Consider the following 21,418-nt stretch of genomic DNA (forward strand, 5'->3'; position numbering starts at 1 on the left):
ATAAAATGCGACGAGAATTTGGGCAGGCAGTTGGTTTTTACCGTTTGTGAAGTTCTCATGGTTATTAGTTTCTTTCACTTCTTTCATCCATCATCACTGCTGTGCAAGCCATGGCATTTTATCCCCTGCTTTCCCCATCATAGATCTTTAAAAAAAAATTATTCATTTGTGTTCTTGGGCTGAGCTATGTAGTTATGAAGATTTCTTTACGTACTGGTTTTTTATTCATGGCTAATTTATTTCAAGCAGGATTTACATATGCTTCCTATGCATACTGAATGATCAAGATGCAGGGCTTGATGTTGATTGTCATTCCTGTTCAATCCCCCATCTTTAGTATGGATTGATTTTCTCTCCCATTTTTTCTAGCAAGCATAAAAAGGAATTGCATGATTGAATCTGAGATTGGATGTACAATGAGATTAAGACCAGATAGATCATATTTTCCTAATAGGCATTTATTTAATAAGGATATCTTGTTATATTACTGTATCTCTCGCAGAAAAGAAATGAGACATTCAACTCTTCAAGCATACAGTGTCCTTAATTATCTAACAATATTAAATGCCCAGGTTTTGTTTTTTTATAAATTACACACACACACACACACATGACAAAGTGTAACATCATCCTAAAACAATACTTACTATTTCTAAAGTAACAATTGTTGATTACAAGTGGATTTTGATAAGTAAATATATTAAGAAAAGGTTTTGACAAGTAAACATTTAAGCAAGTTTCAGTAGGTAAACTAAATAGAAGTAAATTTTCAGTCATTTTTCCTTTGATAAGAAAGGTCAGCATAGAAATACCAAAATGGGATACAATAACGACCGTAAGAGACCATTTCAAGAACAAAATAGAGTATGAAGCTGTTCTAATAAACATTAAATCTTTACTTGTTCTACAAACCAATGAGATCTCATTAACATAAGAGGTTTATACGGAATGGGGCACCTATCTACATGCGACGCAATATGCTACATAAATATTTAGAGCAATTCTTGATATATAAACATCAAAGGCATCACACGAATAAGAGACAGCAAAACAACACAAACATGAGGAAGAAGTAATAGTTCAACCAAGCTTGACCTCGATGGTCTTGGGCTTCTTGTCTTCGATCTTACCGACGGTCATGGTGAGCACCCCATCCTTATAAATGGCAGAGATGGCATCTGTATTCAAATTATCTGGAAGCACAAACTTTCGAGAGAAGCTGCCGAACTTCCGCTCTGCTCTCACATACGTTACTCCTTCCTCTTTCTCCCTCTTTTGTTCACCACTAACGAACAATGCCTTGTCATTGTCCACTAATTGGACTTTAATGTCATTCAGTGTTAGACCTGGAATTTCGACCACAAAGGCATATGAGTTGGGGTACTCCTTCACATCAGTGCGCAATGATGTGATGGACACTCCTTCGTTCTTTGGAACAGCGGCAAGGAGCGTAACGTCAACTTCAACTATACATACATCGTTGACAATATAACCTTTAAGTAGGTCGTGAAGCTCACTGAGAGCCAAGAACGATTTGAAACCCCAATCAGACTCCTTCACATTGAATTTGTGATCCGCCTCTACATAAAAACGGAAAGAAGTTGGAATCATCACAGCCGATTTATGACTGTCCGCAATGCTCAAATCTCCATGTATTTGATTGAGCAGCATAGAAGCATTGATCACAATCAAAGTAATGGAATGGAATATCCCTCAACATCACCAATAACAATAATAATAATAATAAAGAGAAAATCAGTAAACAACCCAGAGCCCAATTTAATGGACTGTGGGGGTTATCCAATTTAATTTCACCCCCAAGCTAACCTGAATCTATGGAGAGACAGATAGAGAGATAGAGGTACCTATTCTTACAGTAGATTTGTTGTGGAGTTGATCAATCACAGAGATGCCGAATTTCGTAGTTCGACTCCACCCATCTGGCAAGCTCTCCAAATCAGCAACAACTAAGTATATAGACAACTGGGATACCCCGTTTCCCTTGGGATAAATCAGCAGTTTCCTGTCCCAAGCCATGAAAGGGTTGAAGATTAAGGGAATTAATCAAATTAAATCTAATTACTCAAAGCAGAAAAAACAAGCAAAGAGATTCCTCCGAAAGGAATGAAGATTAAGGGGCCGTTTGGATACACGGATTTTAGAAACAAGGTTTTAGTTTGAAAATAGTGTAAAAGAGGGTTCATGATCAAGCTGCTGTATGCTATGTTGACAGCATTTCTTGGATTTTAAGTAAGAAATTCAGGTTTTAGAAATCTCTCCCTCATCCTGAGATTTCTAAAACCTGGAAACAGGGGCTGATCTGCTGCTCTCTTGCTGACGGAAAGAAGGGTGAGAAATCAGAAAACGACGGCTGGTCTGCTACTTCTCTTATCTCTCATCTACAATTTTGAAGAAATCCCGGATTCTAAAATCCGTATATCCAAACGGCCCCTACGCAAATCTAGCAAATCAAATGTAATTACTCAGAAAAAAAAAAGACAAATTCTTCTGAAGGATTGAAGATTAAGCAAATCAAATGAAATCTAATTACTCAGAGAGAAAAAACAAGCAGAGAGATTCGTCAGAAGATTAAGCAAATCTAACAAATAAAATCTAATTAGAAGTAAAAAAAAGAAAAAAAAAACTGGCCAGAGAGATTTCCCTGAAGGATTGACGATTAATCAAATCTAGCAACTCAAATTAAATCTAATTACTCACAGAAAAAAAAAAAAAAAGCAAAGAGATTCCTCTGAGGCTCTGAAAGATTGAAGATTAATCAAATCTAGAAAATCAAATTTCTCTTAGAAACAAACAATCAGATAGATTCCTGTGAGGATTGAAGAGTAAGCAAATATAGCAAATCAAGTCTAATTACTCACAGGAAAAAAAAGAAAAAGAAGCAGAGAGATTCCTCTGATTCCTTGCAAAACAAGTAAAAGTAGGAAAGAGGGGAAAGAGATTTGTGTACCATTGACACCCATCAACGAGAAAAATGTCTGAATAATGCTTTTGGGTGTTTAACGTAGAAAAGTTGTGGATCGTCCATCTCACTTTGGACGATGGAACCACACTTAAAGCTTCTACATGTCTCCCTGCTCAAGAAAAAATCGAGTTCAAAACTATAAAAACAAAAACAAAAACATTTTTTTTTTCCCAAACGAAAGAAGTAGAGACTGTTACCTTCCATGGATTCCCTCGAAACAAAGACACCCAGAAACAAGGCAAAGATTTCTAAACAGGGTTTAATTAAAAGAAAGGGGTTTGGCTTTTGTAAACAAGATTAGCCTCATGCTTTTCTAGTTAACTATTCATGTGCTACCCCCAAAAGCTGAAGTCTTCAATGCTGATCTCATTCAAATGACAAAAACGAGGAAGAGGAGCGAAGTTTTTTCCAACTATAAATTGGATTTGCTAGGGAATTTCGTAGAAAGGCATTTCGCAACTTTTTGAATGAGAGAACAGCCACCAAATTATGCCAATAAGACAAAATCAGGAGCCTGAGTAGTTGTTCTTCCATGCAAAAGTCTGCTGTGAAATACCTTTCTGCAAAATTCCCTAGCAACTTCCAAAACTTTTGGGCTACTGATGGCATTATCATGTTTTGATAATTGCACCAACATAAAAAAAGAAAAGACAAGCCAACTTTGTGCATTTAATAAAACATGGTAGTGCAAATATCAATAGCCAATTTTTTTTCATGAAACATATTTTTTGAATTTTTTTTTCTTTCAAAGAACTTATTTTTCACAATAAATTTTTTTTTCTTGTTTTCATGGAAAGTTGTAAACCTACGTGACCTTGGATTTCCTCCATGGAATTTTTTACACCTCGCCCATAACATGGCTGTAGGGTCCACCATTTTACAACTAATTTTTATGGATGGGTCCACCAGTTTGCACTTTTATCATTTGATGGGTGGGCCTTACCGTCTCAATCCAAACCCATTCACATGGGTAGGGCCGACCATTTTGCATTTGTTTTGATGCGGCACGGCCCACCATTTTGCTGCTCATATTTTGATTAATTGGGTGGGACCAACCATTTTATACTCATACATAGAATAGGCCAACTCTAGTTGGTAATATAAGTAAATTGTTAGTCTATATTGACCTGCAAGCATCATAGATGCAGCACATTTACCCTATTTGATGATGCCACAATGTTGAGATTTACATTGGTATTGCTACAATCATTTTTATTTTTTTTCTGAACGGTGAAGATTTATTATTAAAAAGGGACAAGAGTTCAATGGCTGGGATAGCTAAGAAACATCAAAAAAAAAAAAAAAAACACATCCAAACAAGAGGGAGATCGATCCTTAGTAAGAGAGGTGACCCTTAATCAAGTTGAGAATCTCCTCAATAGCATATGTGAATCTCTAAAGATAACTAGCCCTCTCACCTATCTGACCAGTTACTCCAGAAGCTTAAGCTGTTGGAGAAGACGTTATTTATTCTTTTATACTTTAACAAAATGGCACAATATGAAGAGGAAGAAGCTAACTCATTCCTGAAAGATCAAAGAAGAAGTATTGCATTTTATGCATTAAGTTACAATAATGCAAAAGGTGATCAACAAACTCAACATGAGCAAGACGCAAATCATAATGATTAGCAATGATCTTCTGTCTGTGATTAAGGTGATCGAGAGTAAGGATTTTGTCAACACACTCAGTCCAACATAAAGAATTTTCTTTGTGGGGGCACGAGAGCTCTTAGCCGTCTAAACAGGTGACGAGTTTGACTGATGTATCAACTTAGATGTGAATGTTTTGAAGATGTAACAAAAACCTATAACCTTCTTCAGCTGCATTTCTATTCTCATGTTTTGAGTTACAGATTGGATGGACAGTGATATTAAAAACCAGATAGATCAAACTTTCTTAATAGCCATTCAAGGAGAAAAGGCTAGTAGAAACATAATGACTGTAAGAAACCATATCAAGAGCTTAATAAAGTATGAAGCTGTTCTAGTGAAAATTAAGGGCGTGTTAGTTTAGGCCCTGCAATTTTGGATTTTGAAAATTGATTTTGAGCCCAAAACTGATTATTGGACTCAGAATTGCATTTAATTTTGAGTCCAATAATCAGTTTTGGACCCAAAATTAATTCGCAAAATCCAAAATGAACACGACCTTGAGATTTTGAGAATTGATTATGAGTCCAAAACTGATCATTGGACTCAACATCGCATTAAATTTTAAATCAATGGGGTTGTTTGATTACAGGACAGTTTTTCATGGAAAGACATTATCCTGTGCTGCTTGTAGTCCTGAGTAGGTAGTCCAAAATAAGCTTTATCCATAAGAATTTTTTATCATTGAAAAACATATATTCAAAAAAATATAGATAAGTGCAATTCCACCCTTTGATTGGAACTACACTCATGATAAAGTGTTTTTTTGGAATAGATCTTATTATATATAAGTGCAACACATAATACAGAACTCTAATCCTGGAATAAATCTTACCCAAGACAATCTAACCAACAATTAAACAGCTTCAATAGCCCATATAGATATAGTGATATCGCCCACTATAAAATCAAAGGTACCAGAAGAATAAGAGCAATAGTTCACGCTCCCATTTCTTATAAATGGCAGAGATTGCATCTGTATTAAAATAATCTGGAAGAACAAGTTGTCTTTTGGGTCCTGTGTAGTTGTATCATTCTTACAGCCTTGAAGTCATCAACCCATGTTTCATTTTATTGGTTTTTTCTCTTTTGAGTCTTTTCCTTTTTTGAATGACTTCACATTTGGATGCTTTTTGGTACAATTCTTTGCTTCTATGTAGCAGTTGGGTCAATTTGGTATTATACACTGGAGTGGCTCAGTAATGGATTTAGTACTTGATCAAGTTTGTTGGGATTAATCTCAAGGAGAAATTGAACATATATGTGAAAACAAGGCCTTTCTTTCCATTCTGGGATTAGAAGTGGGTATGATTTCTGTCTGTTTGTTTCTTGCTGGAGCAAAATGTTATGTTCTTTGGCCAGTTTGCAGACTTTTGTGTGGTTCAGATATGGCAAATATTTTATTTGTATTTTCTGAAATCTTATAAATTGATAGCTTACATGGATAATACTGAGTTTTAATAAATATTACACAGCGAATTCACATAGTGGGCTTGAGCAGTCATGCGTTACTTTTTCTGAAATCTTATGAATTGATAGCTTACATGGATGATACTAAGCATTACTAAATATTGCACACAGTGCATTCATATGGCGGGCTTGACCAGTCATGGGCCATGTTACTTTGAGGAGTTTCATCTATAGCATTGAGACATGGATAGGTCTTCTCGGTAGGTTACCTTTACGAAATGTGAATAATGAAGAATAACACATGTAAAATTTAACAAAACAAAATGAAGAAGTGCAGAGTTTATAAACGTGAATAATAGAGGCCTATGTCACACTGAGGAGATACATCCGTTGAATCAAACATTGATACGATGTCTCTCCTTTGGTCACCTATATGGAAGATGAAAATGAGGGAAATAATATGTAACATTCAAGAAATCAAAGTAGGGAAGAACAACTATAGTTTATGGAGTGAAGAGTACAGATGAAAGGAACATGGGAAAGTGTAAGCAAAAACTTGTGCATGTTTTTATTATATTTGTTGTTGTTTTCTTGAATGATATAATATCTCTAGTTTTTTTTTTAAAAGATAAAAACTTCTGCTGCTTCACCTCTTCTGATGCAGTACTTCTCAATAATGGCTATTTTTCTGTCCAATTGGAATGACAGTGAATTTTCAAATGGTTGTGGGTTTTCCAAGAGTAACGAGGGGAATTTGGGGTAAGCAGTTTGCTAAATAGTATAATGTTGGATTTGGTTTCGTGGTAGAAATATACTTCAGTTCAAGAAAACAAAGAACAGACTACCATAAATGCATCTTCCTTATGATCTTTTAGACATAGTATTTATGGATTACCTCCACATAGAAAGATAATCTACTGGTCAAGCCATGTGCTAAAACTATTCATCTGGCATGTACCTAAATTGGGTATAAAAAAAATATTAGAAAAAAGTTAAAAAACAGTGGTCATAACACAAGAAACCACATCGTGAAGTCTGAAAAAAAAGTGTTTTGAACCAAAATTCTAATGATCGAGCCATGTAAGGTGACTTTTCTTCATATTGAAAATGATGTAAGAAAGAAACAATTGGAAACCAAGTCTTAACGTGAAAAACACATGCATAAATGGCTGAGACTAAAGCACGAAAGTTCCCAGCTCAGACAATTCAAATTCTTCATTTACAAAAAATAAAAATGAAAAAAAATGAACAATCATTTAAAAAGAAAACAAACTTAAAAAATAGATGCAGGGAAATTTGTAAATCTGGTCACTAAAGCTGTAAAAGGAAATAGAATGCCACGAGAATTTGGGTAGGCAGTTGCTTCCTTTTCTTTTTGTTTTTGTTTGTGAAGTTCTCATGGTTCTTAGTTTCTTTTGCGTCTTCGTTTGTGAAGTTCTCATGGTTTTTAGTTTCTTTCACGTCTTTCATCCATCGTCAGTGCCGTGCAAGCCATGGCATTTTATCCTTTGCTTTTCCCGTCTTGGGTCTTTAAAAAAAAAATTATTCATTTGTGTTCTTGGGCTTAGCCATATAGTTATGTAGATTTCTTGATGTACTAGTTTTTTATTCATGGCTAATTTATTTCAAGCAGGGTTTCCATATGCTTCCTATGCATACTGATTGATCACGATGCAGGGCTTGATGTTGATTGTCATTCCTGGTCAATCCCCCATCTTTAGTATAGATTGATTTTCTCTCCCATTTTTCTAGCAAGCATAAAAAGGAATTGCATGATTGAGTCTGAGATTGGATGGATTGGATGTACAATGAGATTAAGACCAGATAGATCACATTTTCCTAATAGGCATTTAATAAGGATATCTTGTTATATTACTGTATCTCTTGCAGAAAAGAAATGAGACATGCAACTCTTTATGCATACAGTGTCCTTAATTATCTAACAACTCTTTAAGCATACAGTGTCCTTAATATAAATAAATATATTAAGGAAGGTTTTGACAAGTAAATAGAGAGATTCCTCTGTTGAGTCTTGTAATTTGCTGTTTTCTTATTAAACAACAAAATTTTCTTACAATAACAGTTAATCTACAAGCAGTATATTTCTACCATCATACAATGTAAAAGTCAATCCTTTTTTTAAAGAAAGATTTCCCAACTCGACCAATTTGTTTTTCTTTAGTAAGTAAACTTCATAGTAATTATGTTCAAACTTTCCAAGTTTAGCATCATTCTACTAAGCAAGCAAGTTAGGAAGTTATTGGTTCCACTCAAAAGAAATAGAGGAAAAATGAAAACAATAGAGTCCTGCATCGGGGTGCTCCATTGCCGTTCTGTGACTATAAATTAGCTAAAATCTCCATCTAGATAGATCACACACGCAAAATTTTATCAATCGGTAGAGAAAGTTGCTAGGGTTTTAGACTAACACAATAAGGTTCAGTATGAAATTATAAGAGGGTTTTGGTGGACTGCTTATAAGTGACATGGCAAAGCATTATTTGGAAACCCACCAAATGATTTATATAAATTGATTAAACACACAAATCCAATCAATTAATTCAGCAAATCAGCAAAACCAAATAAGATCAGATCAAACCCAATTACTCTACATGTAAATTCAAACAAAAAACCCATCAATTACACTGAAAATTCCCATCAAATGCACCGAAAATACAACATGTAAAACACCATCTAACCCTGTAGGATAATAATACAGCATGACCAATTTGTTTCCATCAATCATTGAAAGTTTGGCCCTATTTGGACTGCAAGAAAAATATTTCTGATGGAAATTTTTTTCTTACTTAAATTGTTTCTTTCCACAATTTAGAGAGAAATAATATGATTTAATTTAGTAGGATCTATATATTATAAGGAAGTTTTAGAATTTTATAGGTTAAGATTGGAGAATTGGCTAAAATCATCTACATGATAAAATCTAACTTTTTTTATATTATTACTATACGAACATATCATCTCAAAAGAAAATTACCAAAATATCCGTATCACATGGGAACTGATAAAAAAAAAGAAAAAGGGAAATGATAAATGTGCCCCTTTTCATCACTCGGGACACCGAGCTGCATTGTACGTGGCAATCAGGTCACCTCATTCCTTCAAATGTGAAGTACATCAGCCCCTTTGCAGTCATAGATACACTATAGCTGGGTGTCCCAAGTAAAGAGAAGGGACGCAATTATCATTTACCTTAAAAAATGCCAATCTCACATTGAAAATGGTTAAATGACAAAATTTTCCTTTCATTAAGGATTAAATTTTCAAACAAATCCCACATCTTCTAAACGTGTCACCATCCCTCGAACACAACAAATGCAGACCAGCGTCGCTCCGTCCGGCCAATACGCCATTTACCTTGGGATTTTGGGAATTGATTATGAGTCCAAAACTGATCATTGGACTCAGCATCGCGTTAAATTTTGAGTCCAATAATCAGTTTTGAACTAAAAACAATTCTCAAAATCCAAGATGAACAGTGCCTAAATCTAAATTTCATTATATAAGCCAAAGAAATACCATCCACTTAAAAGAGATTTATATGAAATAAGGTGCCTGTCCATAGTACGGCACAATGGGGTTGTTTGATTAAAGGACAGTTTTTCATGGATAAGATATATATTATCATGTGCTGCTTGTAGTCCTGAATGGGTAGTCCAAAATAAGCTTTATCCATAAGATATTTTTATCACTGGAAAGAATTGATAAAAATGGGCTTGAGCAGTCATGGGCTACTTTTTCTGAAATCTTATGAATTGATAACTTACATGGATGATACTAACCCTAACAAAATAATGCACACAGTGCATTCATATGGTGGGCTTGACCAGTCATGGGCCATGTTACCTTGAGGAGTTTCATCTATCACATTGAGACATGGATAGGAGGTCTTTTCAGTAGGTTACCTTTATGGTGTGTGAATAAGGAAGAATAACAAATGTAAAATTTAAGAAAACAAAATGAAGAAGTGATAAGAGTTTATAAACGTGAATAATAGATGGCCTATGTCACACTGAAGAGATACATCCTTTGGTCACCTATATGGAAGATGAAAATGAGGGAAATAACATGTAACATTCAAGAAATCAAAATAGGGAAGAACAACTATAGTTTATAGAGTGAAGAATACAGATGAAAGGAACATGGGAAAGAGTAAGCAAATACTTGTGCATGTTTTTCTTATGTTTGATGTTGTTTTCTTGAATGATATAATATCTCTAGTTTTTTTTAAAAAAAGATAAAACTTCTGCTGCTTCACCTCTTTTGATGCAGTACTTCTCAATAATGGCTATTTTTCTGTCCAATTGGAATGACAGTGAATTTTCAAATGGTTGTAGGTTTTCCAAGAGTAATGAGGGGAATTTGGGGTAAGAAGTTTGCTGAATAGTATCATGTTGGATTTGTTTTCGTGGTAGAAATATCCTACAGTTCAAGTAAATTTCATGAGTTCATGATTTATATTTCTTTTATCGAATGAATAAGATAAATCTCATTGTCTATCTCACAAAACAGACAATGAATTCACGGAAAATTTTGTTGTAGCCCCTTCCAATTATTCATCTATAGGGAAACTACACTAGCACAACCAAGAATGACTTAACAACAAGAGAGAGAGAGAGAGAGAGAGAGAGAGAGAGAGAGAGAGAGAGCCTTACCGACAAGACGGGGATATAGCCTTACCAGATCTACATGACTTAAAAATGTGTTTATACATGTCTATGGGAGTTATACACTTTGTTCAATCAATCTTAAGTTCGTTTTTCGTGATTGATGTGGGGTTGAAACAACAAAGAAGAGACTACCATAAATGCATCTTCCTTATGATCTTTTAGACATAGTATTTATGGATTACCTCCACATAGAAAAGAAATAAACTGATAATCTATTGGCCAAGCCATATGCTAAAACTATTCATCTGGCATGTACCTAAATTGGATATGAAAAAAATATTAGAAAAAACAGTGGTCATAACACAAGAAACCACATCATGAAGCGTAAAAAAAGTGTGTTGAACCAAAATTCTAATGATCAAGACATGTAAGGTGACTTTTCTTCATATTGAAAATGATGTAAGAAGAAACAATTGGAAACCAAGTCTTAAGTCTTAACGTGAAAAACACATACATATATGGCTGAGACTAAAGCATGAAAGTTCCCAGCTCAGACAATTCAACTACTTCGTTTACAAAAATTAAAAAAAAAAAAAGGAATAACCATTTAAAAAGAAAACAAACATAAAAAATAGATGCAGAGAAATTTGTACATCTGGTCACTAAAGCTGCAAAAGGAAATAAAATGCCACGATTTTTTGCGCAGGCAGTTCGTTTTTTCCGTCTGTGAAGTTCTCATGGTTATTAGTTCTTTCACGTCTTCCATCCATCGTAACTGCTGTGCAAGCCATGGCATTTTTTTCCTTTGCTTTTCCCGTCATAGATCTTTAAAAAAAATTATTCATTAGTGTTCTTGGGGTTAGCTATGTAGTTATGTAGATTTCTTTATGTACTGGTTTTTTATTCAAAGCTAATTTATTTCAAGCAGGGTTTCCATATTCTTCCTATGCATACTGATTGATCATGATGCAGGGCTTGATGTTGATTGTCATCCCTGGCCAATGCCCCATCTTTGGTATAGACTGATTTGCTATCCCATTTTTCTAGCAAGCATAAAAAGGAATTGCATGACTGAGACTGAGATTGGGTGTACAATGAGATTAAGACCAGATAGATCCCATTTTCCTAACAGGCATTTAATAAGGATACCTTGTTATATTACTGTATCTCTCGCAGAAAAGAAATGAGACATTCAACTCTTTAAGCATAGTGTCCTTAATTATCTAAACATATTAAATGTTCAGGTTCTGTTTTTTTATAAATTAGACACACACGCACGCATATGCGCGCGCGCACACAGTGTAACATCATCCTAAAACAATACTTACTATCTCTAAAGCAACACCTGTTGATTACAAGTGGATTTTGATAAGTAAATATATTAAGGAAAGGTTTTGACAAGTAAACATTAACCAAGCTTGACCTGGATGGTCTTGGGCTTCTTGTCTTCGATCTTACCCACAGTCAAGGTAAGCACCCCATCCTTATAAATGGCAGAGATGGCATCTGTATTCATATTATCTGGAAGCACAAATTTTCGAGAGAAGCTGCCGAACTTCCGCTCTGCTCTCACATACGTCACTCCTTCCTCTTTCTCCCTCTTTTGCTCACCACTGACGAACAATGCCTTGTCATTGTCCACCAATTGGACTTTAATGTCACTCAGTGTTAGACCTGGAATTTCAACTACGAAGGCATATGAGTTGGGGTACTCCTTCACATCAGTGTGCAAAGATGTGATGGACACTCCTTCGGTCTTTGGAACAGCAGCACGGAGGGTAACGTCAGCTTCAATTATACACACATCGTTGACAATATATCCTTTATCTAGGTCGTGAAGCTTACTGAGAGGAAAGAACGATGTGAAACCCCAATCAGACTCCTTCGCATTGAATTTGTGATCCGCCTCTACATAAAAATAGAAAGAAGTTGGGATGATCACAGCCGATTTATGACTGTCCGCAATGCTCAAATCTCCATGTATTTGATTGAACAGCATAGAAGCATTGATCACAATCAAAGTAATGGAATATCCCTCAACATCACCAATAACAACAACAACCATAATAATAATAATAAAGAGAAAATCAGTAAACAACCCAGAGCCCAATTTAATGGACTGTGGGGGCTATTTGTCTGTAAATTTTACATGGCCTAATTTGATTTCACACCCAAGCTAACCCTGAATCTATGGAGAGACAGACAGAGAGATAGAGGTACCTTTTGTTACAGTAGATTTGTTGTGGAGTTGATCAATCACAGAGATGCTGAATTTCGCAGTTCGACTCCACTCATGCGGCAAGCTCTCCGAATCAGCAACAGCTAAGTATATAGACAACTGGGATACCGCATTTCCCTTAGGATAAATCAGCAGTTTCCTGTCCCAAGCCATGTAAGGATTGAGGATTAAAGGAATTAGTCAAATTAAATCTAATTACTCAAAAAAAAACAAGCAGTGAGATTTTATGAAGGAATGAAAATTAAGCAAATCTAGGAAATCAAATGAAATTTAATTACTCAGAGAGAGAAAACAAGCAAATCTGAAGGATTGAAGATTAATCAAATCTAGCAAATCGAAATCTAATTACTCTTAGAAACAAACAATCAGATAGATTCCTGTGAGGATTGAAGAGTAAGCAAATATAGCAAATCAAGTCTAATTACTCACAGATTAAAAAAATGCAGAGAGATTCCTCCGATTCCTTGCAAAACAAGTAAAAGTAGGAAAGAGGGGAAAGAGATTCGTGTACCATTGAGACCCATCAACGAGAAAAATGTCGGAATAATGCTTTTGGGTGTTTAATGTAGAAAAGTTGTGGATCGTCCATGTTACTTTGGACGATGGAACCACTCTTAAAGCTTCTATATGTCTCCCTGCTCAAGAAAAAATCGAGTTCAAAACTAGAAAAATAAAAACATAAACATCTTTTTTTTCCAAACGAAAGAAGCAGAGAATGTTACCTTCCATCGATTCCTTCGAAACAAAGAAACCCAGAAACAAGGGAAAGATTTCTAAACAGGGTTTAATTAAAAGAAAGGGGTTTTGATAAATTCGCCCCGCTGTTGGCTTTTGTAAACCACTAAACCTAAGTACTTCTATTACTATAAACCCTCACGTCATTTTTCCACTATTGAAAAAGTGATCCCACTTCTACTTTTATGCTGCCTTTATTTTTCTCTGAAAAAAATGGCAGAATAAGGATAAGAGGAATAGGAGGAATGCATTTAGGGGCGTCTGTGTAATTAAGAAGCTTTTGCGCCTCATGCTTTTCTTGTTAACTATTCATGTTGTAAGCCAGAAGATGAAGATGAAATCTCTAATGTTGATCTCATTACTAGCTTTATAGGTATAAAGTATCTACTTTTTTCACTGATAAAAAAAAAAGTATGTACTTTTCAATATGTACATGTTTTGGTATGCGTGCAGGGATTTGCTAGCGTCCCTCTCAGAAGGCATTTCGCGATGTTTTGTTGAATGTAGAGCAGCCACCTCGTGAATGAAGTCAAAATCTGCTGAAAAGTGAGCCAATGTGGCTGCTCTGACATGCAATAAAGGATGTTTTGTTCTGACTTCCAACGGAAGCCATTAGAATATGGATAATTCCAAGGATTTTTATCTTCAAATTGAGTAATAATTCTAAGGATAATAGGGATATACGTTGTGATCTTAGTGTCATGCAGGCAACCATAAATGGAAGCTTGGTTTTGATGTTTTAGAATCCAAAAATGCAAAGAAAATAGATTTATCTTGAAAATGGGAAAAACAACAAAATTCAGTTTTAAGCTCAAAATCCATTTTCTTTGCATTTTGTAACACTGTTTCGATAAGTTTATCATGAATAAACCCTCGTGAATACGAAACCCTGTTGTAAATGGCAACCTTCAAAATCCTTCCATGGAGTTTTCCACATTAGAAAAGCCTTGAGGAAGAAGAAGGTGGTAGGTGAGAAGGTACTAAGTGCATAGGGATAGGTGCAAAAAGGTGGAGGGAAAAAAGATGTAGGAGGGGTATTTTTGTCCTAAAAGCCATCTTCTCTCACCTGACAGCACATTTTTTATAAATTTCAAATCACTACCCTTTATTCACAATTTAGACAAAACTTTGCATTTTTTTAATAATTTTCCAAAAAAGAAAAAGGGAAGTTTAGAAAATTTATTATCCACAATTATTGCCTCAGTTTAGGAGCCTACCTCCGACAACTTGACTAGCATTAATGTTTCTCTTCTCTTCCCTTCCCTTGAACGGTGCCTCGTCACTAGTGGATAGAAACCCGCATTTTCTCATGGGGCTAGCTTTACGCTTGAGCTTATATGAAGTGAATTTGAGTTCAATTCCAGTTGAGAATTGTGGAAAATTAAATTGATATTTTAATATTTATCGACAACTCTTGAGATTGGTATATCTTTGGCGGTTGGTCAAAAATTCGACGCATGCAAATCCGAAGATATCAAGACATGCAAATAAGATTCGTAAAAATCCTTTAGTATTGCCTTTTCTTTGTATTGTATTTATGGCATTGAATGTGTTAGGTGTTATGTGATGTAACATGAAAATGACATGCATTCTATATAATGCATGGTGTGTGTGAAATAAAAGATAGACGAATCTTAACATCTCTCTCTCTCCCCCTTAGCTTTCTCCTAATCCAGTAGAGGGAATACACTGGTGCAAATAGCATTTTTCAAAAGAGAGTCATTTGAGTAGAGTTTCTGGTTCCAACATCTGGTATTAGAGCTAGTTTGTAAGTTGAATAATGGAGGCAACCAATTCGATTCATTTACAACTTCCAAAGCACATGGGGAAAAATTACGACAACTGGTCCGTCCAGTTAAAAGTATTTTTTTCGGTCCTAAGATTTGTGGAATCTGGTGGAGAGTGGCTTCACCGAAGTAGTCGATTCAACAACATTTGAAGCATTGAAGAAGGAGGAGAAAGATCTATTGATGGAGACTCGCAAGAAAGACCAAAAGGCATTGTATGCCATCCTTCAAGCTGTAGACAAGTCGGTATTTGAAAAAATATCGGCAGCAGAGACGGCGCACGCGACGTGGGATCTTTTGCAAAAATCCTATAAAGGGGATGATCGGGTCAAGCGAGTGCGGCTACAAACATTGAGAGGTGAATTCGAGTCTCTAAAAATGAGCGACTCGGAATCAATCTCGGAATTCTTTGATCGGGTGCAATCCATAGTTAACCAATTAAAGGTTAACGGTGAAAAAATTGAAGATCAAAGGATTGTGGAAAAGATCATGCGATCTTTGAGTACGAAATTTGACTTTGTTGTCGCCGCAATTGAAGAAGGGCAAGACACATCAACCATATCGATAGAACGGTTGATGGGTTCATTATGCTCCCATGAGCAAAGGATGAACTAGAAGGCTGGCAGCTCTAACATGGAGCATGCGTTGCAGAGCAGATTTGTTCAGAACAATCGTGGTGGCTATCAAGGGAGCCGAGGACGCGGTCGAGGCAAAGGAAGAAATAATATCACTGGTAAATATAAAGCTGGTGATATTAATAATTCCAGAGGTCGCGGTGGTTATGCAGGAGCACGTGACAAGTCCAAAGTCAAGTGCTACCGATGTCAATAGTTCGAGCACTACAGACTTGCGAGTGTACAAATATCTGGTATCTTGATACTGGGTGTAGTAATCACATGTGTGGAAGAAAGGAGTTTTTCTCATGCTTGGACGAATCGGTACGTGGTGAAGTTAATTTTGGAAATCGATCCAAAATTCCGGTGATGGGCAAAGGTGACATAAAAATCCAGTCTAAGAATGGTACTGACATTACCATTATAGACGAATTCTTTGTGCCGGCGTTGTTTTGGAATTTGTTGAGTATGGGGCAACTTTCAAAGAAAGGGCACGATATTCATATCCTAAATGGTGTGTGCACCATCAAAACTAAAGGCGGACGTATGATGGCAAAGGTGCATATGACAAAAAACCGAATGTTCCCGTTGAATCTTCACACGAGAACCGAGATGAATTTACAAGTGATGGGGAAAGATAGCAATTGGCTATGGCGTCTTCTGTTTGGTCATCTAAATTTCCGAGGATTGAGGCTCTTGGTGCAGAAAGATATGGTAATGAGACTACCTCTTATCAACGCTCCAGATCGGCCGTGTGAAGGATGTCTTCTCAGAAAACATCACCGTGATTCTTTTCCGGTCGGAAAATCACGGAGAGGCAAACAACCGCTGGAGTTGGTTCACCCAGACATATGTGGACCAGTTGAGGAAGAATCTCTCAGGCACAAGAGGTATATGTTACTTTTCGTAGATGATTTTACGAGAAAAGTTGGGTTTATTTTCTGAAAGAAAAATCAGAAGCGTTTGAAAATTTTAAAGAGTTTAAAGCCCTTGTTGAAAAACATAGCAGCTTTAACATAAAAACGTTGAGATCAGACTGAGGAGGAGAATTCACCTCAACTGCATTTAACAATTACTGCAAAATTCAAGGTATCCAACGTCAACTGACAGCTAGCTATACACCTCAATAGAATGGTATAGCTGAAAGAAAAAATAGGACAATTTTTGAAATGGCCAGAAGCATGTTAAAATCTAAATCTCTGCCAAAGTCTTTTTGGGCAAAAGCTGTTGCTTGTGCTGTATATTTGTTGAACATGTGTCCAACAAGTGTTCTTGGAAGAACTCCAGAAGAGGCTTGAAGCTGCAACAAGCCAGATGTTTCTTTCTTACTGGTATTTGGAGGTATTGCATATCCACATATACCTAACGAAAGAAGGAAGAAGCTAGACGACAAGAGCCAGAAATGCATCTTCATCGGCTACAGTGATGTCACCAAAGGTTATAAATTATATAACCCGGTATCAGGGGCAGTGATCGTGAGCAGAGATGTCCAGTTTGTTGAAGATGAAGCTTGGGCATAGAACCAAAAAGATGACAACCAGAAAGATGTCATCGTCGAAAATGAACCGTGGGAGGACACAGACAGATATTTACCAAGTAGTTCATCCCCTTTACAAAGTTCTCAATCACAGGCAGCAATTCCGGAGCCTACGAAACGACCAAAGCGAACGCGGGTGATTCTGGCCCGCTTACAAGACTATGTGATCACTTCAGACAATGACACTAATAAAGATATTACTGATGAAACTTTAGTAAATTTTTGTCTATTCACAGATTGTAACCCAGTTTTTTATAAAGATACAGCCAAATATGCACGATGGATTCAGGCTATGGATGAGGAGATCCATGCAATAGAAAAAAAATGCCACATGGGAGTTGACTTCTTTACCATCTAGAAAGAAGCCAATCGGTGTCAAGTGGGTGTACAAGACGAAGTACAGACCCGACGGTTAAGTTGACCGATTCAAGGCAAGGCTGGTGGTCAAAGGCTACAAACATAAGCCAGGGATTGACTACTTTGAGGTGTTCGCACCTGTTACCAGAATGGATACCATCTGAATGATTGTAGCACTTGCAGCTCAAAATCGGTGGAAAATTCAACAGATGGATGTCAAATCAGCATTTCTAAATGGCGTCCTTGAAGAGGATGTTTATTTTGAACAACCAGAAGGTTATGTCAAGAGAGGCCATGAGAATCAAGTGTACAGGTTGAGGAAAGCATTGTACGGACTGAAACAAGCCCCACGTGCCTGGTACACACGAATCGACACATACATGCTGGAAGATGGGTTCCAGAAATGTCCTTATGAGCACACGTTATATATCAAGTCAAAATCCAACGGTGATATGATGATTGTATGTCTTTATGTTGATGACTTAATATTCACAGGAAATTGCAAGGCAATGTTTGCTGAATTCAGGGAGGCGATCACTCGTCAATTCAAAATGACAGATATGGGATTGATGTCCTATTTCTTAGGCATCGAAGTGCGATGATGGCATATTTATTTCTCAGAAAAAGTATGCTAATGATATCTTGAAGAAATTCAAGATGGACACCACGAAGCCAATTCGGACTCAAATTGCAGAACGTCTGGAGATGAAGAAAGAAGGAAGTGGAGAACTGGTAAACCCCACCTATTTTAAAAGCATAGTCGGTAGTCTACGATATTTGACTTCTACTAGACCAGATATATTTTATGGAGTGGGGCTTATCAGTCGATTCATGGAGACACCACAACAATCACATCTACAAGCGGCAAAACGGATCTTGCGGTACGTTGGCAGTACTCGAGATGATGGAATTTTTTATACATATTCTGACGATTTCAGTCTAGCAGGTTACACAGACAGTGATTGGGGAGGTGATATTGAGACTCGGAAAAGCACTTCCGGGTATGTTTTCTATCTGGGAGCAGGAGTGTCTTCTTGGTCATCAAAGAAGCAACAGGTTGTTGCGCTGTCAACAGCAGAAGCAGAATACATGGCAGCAACTTCAGCGGCATGTCAAGCAGTATGGTTGCGTCGCATGCTGGATGAGTTGAGGCACAAACATGGAGGCCCTACCAAAATCATGTGTGATAATAAATCTACAATCACACTTGCCAAGAATCCAGTTTTTCATGGAAGGAGCAAGCATATTGGGATTAAATATTGTTACATTCGAGATTTGGTCCAAGATGGGGAAATCGAGATCGAATTTTGCAGATCTGAAGATCAAGTGGCAGATTTTTTGACAAAACCGCTGCAGGCGACTTCATTTGAGAGATTGAAGATGATGCTCGATGTTGTTGATTTTAAAAATCGATTTAAGGGAGGCTGTTGAAAATTAAATTGATATTTTAATGTTCGTTGACAACTCTTGAGATTGGTATATCTTGGGCGGTTGGTCAAAAATTCGGCGCATGCAAATCCGAAGATATTAAGGCATGCAAATAAGATTCGTAAAAATCCTTTAGTGTTGTTTTTTCTTTGTATTGTATTTATGGCATTGAATGTGTTAGGTGTGATGTGAATATGTGATGTAACATGAAAATGGCATGCATTCTATATAATGCATGGTGTGTGTGAAATAAAAGATAGACGAATCTTAACATCTCTCTCTCTCTCTCTCCCCCTTAGCTTTCTCCTAATCCAGTAGAAGAAATACACTGGTGCAAATATCATATTTCAAAAGAGAGTTATTTGAGTAGAGTTTCTGGTTCCAACAAGAATAACATTGATGGAAAGATCATCTACGACATTCCCCTCTCCCTTGTCTCTACTCTTGAAAGTCTGTAATCTCTTTCTTCTCCCATCTCCACACTCCAGCGTCATATTATTCCATGTCTCCTATTATAGACGAACTGTACATTGTGTAAATCCCTATAGATTCGAGGGCTAGGAACATCTTATGGAGATGATTTCTGGGGTACGGCCTATTTACATTGTGGCCCAACAAATGAATGGTTTGGATCACATGAAGTCGGCCCCACTAAACTTTTTGAAAAATATTGGACTTTCGTCCACACCCCATATAGAATCTCGCATAGGATAAACGGTTGGGATCATTAAATGTTAAATTCTGAGATTTCGAAAGTCTGTAACCTCTTTCTTCTCCTATCTCCACACTCCAACGTCATATTATTCCATGTCTCCTATTATAGACGAACTGCACATTGTGTAAATCTCTATAGATTCGAGGGCTGGGATCATCCTATGGAGATGATTTATGGGGTACAGCCTATTTACATTGTGGCCCAACAAATGAATGGTTTGGATCATGTGACGTCGGCCCCACTGTACTTTTTGAAAAATATTGGACTTTACTTCCACACCCCATATAGAATCTCATATAGGATAATCAAATCCTAAAAGAGGAATAGTGAAATTAGAAGGGAGACTTTGATGATTGAATCATGTTAGAAACGATTTATACGGTTGTTCTTGGATTTCTTCAGGATCGCTTAGTTTCTTGACCCCCAACGAATTCAAGATCAAGCTGTCTTGGCATTGGAAATTAAGAGTTTGTAACTTTTGACATAGATCTAAGGTTTCACTTTGATCTTCACTTCATGGGTGTGGATGCTTTGATCTTCGGTTCATGGGTGTCGATGCGTAAGTTTGGGTTTAATGGATTCCTCTCGTTACCAGGAGTCCATCGGATCCAACCTCGTGCTAAACGGAGGTCAAACGAAGAAGATATGACTCCCCAAAGATTTGATGAAATTGGGTAGAAAACTAGACTTCTCGCGGAAAAACACAGCCCACAATAATGTGTAATGAGGAAACCAAGAGTTGGATTTTCTTCGGAAGTTCTCAGGGACGTCCAAAGGGTCTTCTGAAGAGACACCCGGACGTCCGAAGACCTGAGTCGGGCATCCAAACCCACTGAAATTTGAGATTTTATTTTTGAATTCTAGATTCCGTAACTAGTGTTCTGGCTTACTTCTTTAAGCCTAATAATGATCACTTAATTAATCAAAGAACACCAATGGAATTCTTCTGATTTCTACCCATAGTAGATTATTGATGTTTGTGCCGTAATCGAATTATGAATCCCGTTTCACTTCAAAATCTGCATGTTTGAGGGTATAATCCTTTTATTGTTTCTATTGATCCCCTGTTGAATTGAACTCAAGTATTTTCAGCTATTGAAACCATTATTGATTATTAAACTCTTTGATAATTGACATCTTTAGGAAACTTAAGTTTATTTTTGGACCCAAGCCCGTGGGGAACGCATAATTCATTGGCAGACTAAATAATCTGAACTAATATTGGCCAATTCTAGAACCTGGTTGGTGGGGAATGCATAATTTGCTGACAAATGTCGACAGTCAAAATTTTGAAAAATAATAAACTAAGCTATTTCTGAACCCAAGATGTATT

General features: G+C 36.6%; 3 protein-coding genes and 1 long non-coding RNA gene across 4 annotated transcripts; 2 read left to right on the forward strand and 2 right to left on the reverse strand.

Annotated features, from left to right (window-relative positions):
• Positions 1-860: 860 nt before the first annotated feature.
• LOC143852969 (MATH domain and coiled-coil domain-containing protein At3g58270-like) lies at positions 861-3,362 on the reverse strand. The gene is made up of 4 exons (XM_077362652.1): positions 3,181-3,362; positions 2,969-3,092; positions 1,866-2,023; positions 861-1,580 (listed from the first exon to the last, which is right to left on the reverse strand). Exons 1-4 carry the CDS (start codon positions 3,185-3,187, stop codon positions 1,081-1,083), a joined length of 789 nt encoding a protein of 262 aa, XP_077218767.1. The 5' UTR covers positions 3,188-3,362; the 3' UTR covers positions 861-1,080.
• A 6,668-nt stretch (positions 3,363-10,030) lies between these two features.
• Positions 10,031-12,881, forward strand: LOC143853376 (uncharacterized). The gene is made up of 3 exons (XR_013237094.1): positions 10,031-10,215; positions 10,401-10,430; positions 11,646-12,881. It is a non-coding gene; the product is annotated as an uncharacterized LOC143853376 (long non-coding RNA).
• LOC143853375 (MATH domain and coiled-coil domain-containing protein At3g58270-like) lies at positions 11,871-13,971 on the reverse strand. The gene is made up of 4 exons (XM_077363124.1): positions 13,635-13,971; positions 13,424-13,547; positions 12,894-13,051; positions 11,871-12,581 (listed from the first exon to the last, which is right to left on the reverse strand). The coding sequence occupies exons 1-4, from the start codon at positions 13,639-13,641 to the stop codon at positions 12,082-12,084; spliced, it is 789 nt and encodes a 262-aa protein (XP_077219239.1). The 5' UTR covers positions 13,642-13,971; the 3' UTR covers positions 11,871-12,081.
• A 1,646-nt stretch (positions 13,972-15,617) lies between these two features.
• On the forward strand, positions 15,618-16,049 carry LOC143853215 (uncharacterized). The gene has a single exon (XM_077362951.1). The coding sequence runs from the start codon at positions 15,618-15,620 to the stop codon at positions 16,047-16,049; it is 432 nt and encodes a 143-aa protein (XP_077219066.1).
• Positions 16,050-21,418: the final 5,369 nt, after the last annotated feature.

Source organism: Tasmannia lanceolata, unplaced genomic scaffold (genome assembly GCF_043159265.1).
Source record: "Tasmannia lanceolata isolate RefF3 unplaced genomic scaffold, GAP_Taslan_0.1 ptg000019l, whole genome shotgun sequence".
Lineage (NCBI taxonomy): Eukaryota > Viridiplantae > Streptophyta > Magnoliopsida > Canellales > Winteraceae > Tasmannia > Tasmannia lanceolata.